Genomic DNA, 7875 nt, shown 5'->3' on the forward strand with positions numbered 1-7875 from the left:
CCCCCCCCCCCCCGGAATGTATTAAACCTGCAAGGATGGTCTGCAGTCTCCTGTCTAAAAAGGGCTTTGTTTCATTTGAGGTTTTGCAATTGGTGCTGCTTTGTAGCTCTCCCTCACCCAAACTGCTCACAGGAGGAGGACACTCATCAGTTAAGAGATGCCCAGAACCAGGCACTTAAATTGATATCAAGTTGTTGTACATCAGTAATGCATTTTTGAAAAAGTGATCCCAGTGTACAATTTATTGTTCCGAGACTACCCCGTAAATGCAGCTTTCCTGTCTCTTTGCAAAGTAATTATTCAAATGTTCTCCCTGCTGGAGGTGAATCGCTTAGTTATCTTGTTCAAAGCCTTGAATTAAAGGTCTTACTGTCAGTGGTGTCTGAGTTATCACTGCTGATCGAGTACTTTCGCCGTTTTTCTTCCATCTGTAACAAAAGAAATTGAACATTACGCTTACTGTTCAGGAAACTCATTATAGTACCTAATCACCGATATCTCTGAATATCCACACATCACATTAACCTAACCACACCAGCAAATACATACCTTAATGACAGAGAAATACTGGGGGCCCTAGTGAATATAGGAGAATAGCACTGAAACCCTGCTTTTTGAAACTTTAAGGGAGATAATATTTCTGTCCCAACTCTCCCTGCTGCTAGAATGGAGGAGGATTGTTTTCTTGTCTCAGCTTTGCATGGCGATTTCCCTATTCAAAGCTGGCTACTAAATGCTCGTGGCCACACTAGAGAGAACCCATGGCCGAGTCAGAGTTGACAGAAGTCAGTGGGAGCAGCAAGTCCTTGACTTGCCTGAAAAATCAGCCGCTGGGCATCTAACACTGGATGCTCAGTAACTGAATCACACAAAGTAGCACCACAGCTACTGTTTAGAAAACATTAGTTCCCAACCTTGACCTGCCACAGGTTCCTCATGTGTGAAATGCTGCTAACAAAGAGCTACCTCCATGGAAAGCTAAGCATAAAAAGTGCTACAGAGGGGCTGAATGTTATCAGCTCCCCCAAAACATTAAAGTTCAGATGCATAAAACCACCTATGCTTTTTAAATTTATCGTGGAAATCTTCCCAGTAACTGCTGAATTATTTCCTAAGAAACCAGGGGTGCTTAGATTGCATTTATGCTATTTCTGACTAAAATCATAAATGGAAAAGGGAATAAAACATTTGGATACATTTCGTGTGTGTGGTTTCAACTCAGTAGCTATTAGCAGCAAACCAAACCTGACTGCAAGCCATAGTAAGCCATTTCCCCCTGAAGAATATGAGAATTCCCACAAATATCTAAGCATATAAAATCCTAGCAATGCCTCTATTTCTCAATACATGTGCTATGTTTTATCACACCATTATAAAGGATAATACTACAAAGTAACATAAACATTTTAACTATCCCTGTTGCGGTAAAGCATTGCCCTGTCAAAACATGATTAAAGCTGTTCCTAGAGAATATGGCAATATCAATACTGTTCTCCAGTGATTCAAGGGGAAACAAATGTTATTAAACCAGCCTTGTACTTAGTAGCCATTAGATTTTGCCTGGGGGAAAAGATACAGAAGACAGATTTAACAGCAGTTTACCTGTCTTTACTGGAAATTCTAGTTGCACGTTTTAAACTGGCTCCTACTGGGTCTAACTGGAAAATGTGATTCGGAAACAACGATCGAGCTGCTGCTCTCCTGTTTGGGCGACTAGTCAGAGCGATAAAAGAGTGCCAGTGGGAAGAACAAGAAAGTGATGGAAGCCAAAACAGTCTAGTAGATGCCCACGGGAGTTTCTATTGCACGCCAAAGCACGCACCGGCTGCCCATGGCTCTCCTGGAAGACAAGATGGTACCACTGACACTTTAGGCATTCCCCAGAATCAGAGGAGGGGGTGTTACATGGGCAAAGGCCCAGATCTGGGAGTTTAGTGACTGGAGCTAACTTTGAGGTCTTCTGCACTTGAGAAAAGCTCCACTGATTTTACCCAGATTGATTGTGGCCTGGTTTACTAACAAGATGTCTCGCACAGCCTTTGACTTGTCACTGAATCTTTCTCTACAGAAAAAAATGGAATTAAATACTTCCCTGCCAGGAGTCAGTGGGCTAACATTAATTGCAAAGCACCTCGGGACCTTTGGAAAGACACCTTTATAGAAGGGCAAAGAGTAATCTGATAAAGCTAGGAATGAGGTCATCCCATCCCACACACCTCTCCCATCAAAGTCCATGTGAACTCCTAGTGTAGAATCACTGCAAAGTCTGTATATATAATAATGCATTTATATTGTATCTTTCATTCAAAGTGCTATAAAATCCTGGCTCCATTTAAGTCAATTGTTTTGACACTGATTTCAGTGGAGCCAGGCTACACCAAGCCAAATTCTATTCTCCTTACTCCAGTACAAACCTGGACTGATCCGCTAACTTGAGCTAGATGTGGCGAGATATACATCGAGCACCACTGAAACAACAGCCAAATGAGGCACAATTCACTGCACGAGCGAGAGGAGGAGAAGTTTTGCCAAGGGAACTAGAACCAACCACAGCCCTTCAGGAAAACACTCTTTTAACTTGCAAAGCTGGAAGCAGCTTTTTGAAGCTTGTATCTGAAAGATCCCCAAAACTGCAAACAGATTGGTACTCCACTTGCTTGCCCCGAAAGAATAAACAGCTGAGTCGACTCTAGCAGCATCTGAACATGTGGTTCCAGGGAGTCTAAGCATCCCCAACCTGCTGATTAGCTCACTGAGCCATTGCTCAGACGCACGCCAGCGCAGTGCTGGGAGCTACATTCCCTGCATTCCTAACACTGCTTTACGTGTTCGTTATGTCATCATCTCCAGCAGAGAAAACAGAGCCGTAAGGGTCTTGCCAGGTCTGCGAAAGAGGAAGTTTTCAGAGGCAATGTTGTTTGAAAGCATATTACTGGGTAATTTTTTTAAGTCCACACGTGTATTCTACCCTTTCGGAGGAATCTTGATTTATGTTTTAATTTCATTTGGCCATTTCCTGACCTATTCCCCATAGCAGGCCATTATTAAAGTCATAAACGAATACCAAAAAAAATTGCAATTCTTTTAAATGGCCACTGTCAGGTCACACAAGGCCCAAAATCTACGGTTTACAGAACCAAAAACCCAGAGAAGCGTCTATGCGCGTCGGCTTACAAAATCCAGTAGAAACAGAAGCCCGTTCCTTTTACAAACATTCACTGAAGTGGCTGCAACTCAAACTTTGCAGCAATACTCTAGGGCCTGGAAAACTGAAAGTAAAATTGATTGGAAATAGACGAGAAGCAAGTGTCACGTGTCTGGTGTTGTCTCTGTTCGGACTGGGAAATAAGCAGAAATGTGAAACAACTGAACGTGGCAGTCCTCCAAGAAATTAAAATGACCAAGTCTCAGGCGCAGAAGCCATGGGGGTCATGGCAATGGCATGGGGGTCATGCTCATGGCAATGGTAAGACTGTCTTGCTTGTACCAAGCAGGGAGAAATGCCTCTCCAAGTCCTGAATGCCCACATTGTACCACCCAGATCTTGGGTCCCTGCATGGATGGGAGGGTGAGAAAGCTCAGGCTAAACACCCTCGACAGTCTACACCCACATCTGTATGTGGGTGAGGATGCACACTAGATAGGGCCTTAAACAATATTTATTCAGGGTGTTTCCAAGGAAAGAAATGGGGAATTGTATCAGGAACCATGGTTCTGCCTTCCCTATGAGGTGGGGACTAGAGGCTTCCCAGAGTGGATAAGGAGACCTTTGGAGGATCAGTGCTCAGCTGGGTATCTCCAAGATACAGTCTCTTCCTGGTATTCCTTGTAGGAAAGGGAAGCTATCCCTTGTGTACTCAGTCAAGCCCAAAGGCTGGACAGACTGAGCCCTAAATCAGGCTGAGGGGAATTCAACAGAGAGATACTTTGGCATAATTCTTCACCCTGCCTGAAAAGAGTCCTTAACATTGCATGGGCCCTGGGAAATCCACTGGCACCTCCTACATTTGGCCTCCAACATGGCTGCGTAACATCCTCTAGCGCAGGTGCTACAATGAAGCACTGTGGGGTACCTAGGTGAGTCAGGAAATGCTGGAGGACTTTGCATACTGGTATGTCTGGGACCACTGCTTCTCAAAACCTGAGCGACAAGGCACGCAACACCGGAATCAGCCTGAACTCCACTTTGGTTTCAGCATGGCAGCTCATACTGAAGCAAAGACCCAAAGCTTCACACTGTCCCCATACAAAACACAATTACTTTTTCTAAAAAGGGCATTTGAACCAAGCACTACTTTTTATCAAAAGACAGTTTCTGTGGTATTTTCTGCAGCACGGTACAGAAATTCTGCAGATGCTAAAACCATTTTGGCTGCAAAGGTCTCTCCCAGAGAGGCACTTTTTTAACATGAAAGGCAGAATAATCCAGGAAACAGCATCTGCAAATTCCTAAAACCTCTCTAGCCATCTAACTGGAACCTCTACCTTCATCACCTGTAATTAATCTAAAGGCATTCTCAGGAGAGAAAACTGCAGGAAAAATATGTGATCATCAAATAATCCTTGTACTTTTTTGCATACCTATCCAGAAAGTATCCCTTATGCTCACAGTTCCCTCTTGCTGATGAGTTTTTGCTTTGCAGTGGTGGAGAAAAATATACTGATGTTCTGTGCTCTCTTCCTAAATTGTCTTGAGCTGTAAGAAACCACTTCCCTGTTTGTTCTTCCAACAGAGCAACAGAAACACAAATAGAAAGCAGCGCCCCTGGTGGCACTTCAGAACATTTCTTTCCAAGTGTCTTATAATAACCCATCTCTTCAGATAGATGTGTATGTAACTGATATATAGATAGAGAGATAGATATATACCTATAGATAGGTATATATATAGATATCTACATCTCTAGATATATACCTATATATGGATTTTTTTTGTTGTGTTTTCTTTTTGTGCTGTAATTAAAATGCAATCAAAACGAGAACACATGCCTGGCTGTATTCTTTCCATATCTGTGAATTAGAACGAAGTATCTAAGTTTCTCCTTTTGCATTAACTATTTATTTGCCTTTTATTAGAGCCAAAACCCACACGACATGATCAGTCTGACCAGTCAAAATTCCTTTAGACTCCAGCAGGGTTTTGGATTAAAGTAACGAAGGGGGTTGTCATGAAGAAAGAGTAACAGAGATCAGGCCTAGTTTGGACTTGGTACATTCAAATAATCTCACAAGAACAAAAGAACAAGCCTTCCAGTTTAAAGAGGTCTCTTTACTTTGCTAAAAAAGCCACAAGCCAAATTCTGTATGCCTCCTCTTGAAGACACAAGCCTAGAGAAGCAAGGGCACTCAGGGGCACTTGGGGGCAGTTTCTTGAGTTTTAGGTCCTTGAGGAGGAGGTTGACTGGGGAGACCACTCCTTATGAGACTGAAGTTTCCAGAGAGGGATTGAAGCAGGGAAGCAACAGCCTCCTCTCTAGGAAGGATTTCTTTTCCTCTGGGAAAACTGTTGAGAACAGTGTCAAGCAGGAGTCAGAAAGTATCTGTCTCATTATGGACAGGAAGAGGGGCGCAGGGCTAGGAGAAAAGGGCATACCTGGCCCATTAACCTGGGTGCTGATCAGGTCAGGGGGCCACAGAGGGAGAGAGCCAACAGCTAGGGCATCTGGGCGTAGGGAGGCCTGCTTGGGTGGGAGGGAGAGGAAAGCTAAAAGCCCAGCCAGCTGGGAATCAGCTCACATTTGAGAATCCCTGCAGCTCTTTGAAATGCTGCTGTGGTTCATTACACATTTTTAAGAGAGGATTTGTCCCACATGTGCCGCTTTCTGGTCTAGTCTTGCTGTGGCTAAAACACTTTGCAATGTTAATTAGGAAAAATACTGCCCTCTGGGTCCTTCCTGCACAGCATCGCTCCGCCCCTCCCACCCCAGCCCTGCATCTCAAGTGCAGGCTCTGGCTTGGCCAGTGCAGCCCCAACAGGACTGGGGGCTGGCCTGGGACAAGGGAGCTAGCTGCTGGCTGGCTCTCCAGGACAGGCTCCAGGCACCAACTGGTTTTTAAAGCTGCCCTTCTTCGGGGCTGAATGCACCATCTGGATCAGCCTGGAGGGAAGTGTCAGCCCAGGCCCCCTTGCACCCAGAGAGCCCAGCTAGTCCACTCATTTTTGTGTGGGCTGCTGTCAGCTCCAACGTGCTCGAGTCAGAGGCATCTGAAGTACCTCTGCAGAAAGACAAGTGCTCTTGTTCTCCTCTGCAGTAACCCTGCTTGGTGCCTTGGTTCCCAGGGCAAATTTTCATCTCATTTAAATTCAAAACAAAACAAGCCCCTGCCCACTCCCTGCGCTTTGCAAATTTTTTTTTCCGTATCTACAAGGGGACTTTTCCCATTACTACTCATATTTATGACTTGTCTTTCTTTTCCCGACTCCTTTGATATTCACCCGCTAATTATCCTGTTCTCTCTTCAGCATGTCCAGGCTCGTCAGGGACAACCAGAGAGGTTACTCCAGGCTGCCAGGGTGTCACAGAGCAGAGAGGAGTGAGGGAAGATGGGCACGTGGCACGGTGTGCACAGAATGAATGGCCCCATCCTGCAGGTTGCTGAGCTCCCTTGACTCCCAATGCAATCAGTGGGAATCACTGCCACAGGGAGCCTTTCGGGAAACCCGCGAACCCCCAACTGAACCACCAAGCACCGTGCCTGGAGGGCGGGCCACAGGACAACTGGCTTTCAGAGCCCGGCAGTCACTAGCAAATTAAATTCATTTCCCCTCCCTGCCTCCAACTTCCAATTCACCTGCACCTCCCATCCTGCAGTTACAGCCTTGATTTCCAGCAACACACCTGAACTTGCCAATAGAGAAATGCATCTAACCTTTCTGCAAGCTATTTTTACTTCCCTCTCAAGTTTATTTTTGGCCAATAAATGCTTAAAGGTCAAATGCAGTTCGTCAAGACCCGGGCTCCTTACCCCCAGAGGGAAAGGCTGAGCAAAACACTACTTTTTTTTTTTCTTCCTGGAGCCAGATCCTCTCTTACAAAGAGCTCAGTGGAAGCTGGAGGGGAGGGGGGGAGATCTAGATTTAAAACTGCAATTGCATTATTTTTTAATAATAGCTGGTAAGGGGAGAAAACCATCCGATTTAGGGCTGGCAGAGAGTCCTCCAGCTGGTCTCGCTGCCTGAAAGCTCCCTGGGACTTTCAACCCCACCTCAGCCGCACAATTCAGTCCTCTCCCCCTGCAGCAGAAGTTTCCAAACTTCCCACTCCCAAAGCACCTTGTCAAGAGAGATGCTGACAGGTGGGTTCAGCATCGTTTGGAAAAGAAATCTGCTCCCACTGCACCGCAAGCCCACGTCCTGCAAGGACTATCGCATCTGCTGCTGCTGCTCCAACAGGGTCAATGCGAGCAGGGCGAATGCCCACGGGTGAAACCATCCCCCAGCCCTGCGAGAAGGGAAGGCGGCTGCAGGCAAAAGCAAGGCCGGGAGCCCGGGGAGCGAAACCTTGCAGATGTGATCTCGGGTGCATGTTGCTTCCCCCTAGAGGGAGGGAGAGAAGGAGCGGGGGAAGCGCAGCATGGCAGGGAGCGGAGCGGTGGGGAAGGGGGCAGCCGGGGGGCGAGGATGGGAGCCCCGGGGCCGGGCTGGGCCGGCGGCTCGCAGCCGTGTGCGGGAATGCGCGGCCGGGGAGCCGAGGTAAACAGGCGCCACGCCTCCTGCCGCCCGCCCCGGTACATTTCCACTCCCGCATCCCCCAAAAGAAAAAGCAACTGCGTGGTGCGGCGGCCCCTCGCCTCCCTCCCCCCCCGCCTGCCGCAGTCATCAATTCGGGCGCCGACCCTGCAAAAGTTGGTGCCCCACCTGCGCCCCCGGCCCGG

The 7875-nt window shown here is 46.9% G+C and overlaps 1 protein-coding gene across 5 annotated transcripts in view; it reads right to left on the reverse strand.

Annotated features, from left to right (window-relative positions):
* JADE2 (jade family PHD finger 2) overlaps positions 1-7875 on the reverse strand; it is a 171853-nt gene that overhangs the window by 157857 nt on the left and 6121 nt on the right. For all 5 annotated transcript variants that reach the window (XM_019506281.1, XM_019506280.1, XM_019506277.1 and 2 more), the window contains exon 2: positions 371-428. In XM_019506281.1, the coding sequence (XP_019361826.1) occupies positions 371-428 (58 nt within the window). The remainder of the gene's footprint in view (positions 1-370; positions 429-7875) is intronic.

The sequence above is a fragment of the Gavialis gangeticus genome, unplaced genomic scaffold (genome assembly GCF_001723915.1).
Source record: "Gavialis gangeticus isolate Ggan-Ray unplaced genomic scaffold, GavGan_comp1, whole genome shotgun sequence".
Lineage (NCBI taxonomy): Eukaryota > Metazoa > Chordata > Crocodylia > Gavialidae > Gavialis > Gavialis gangeticus.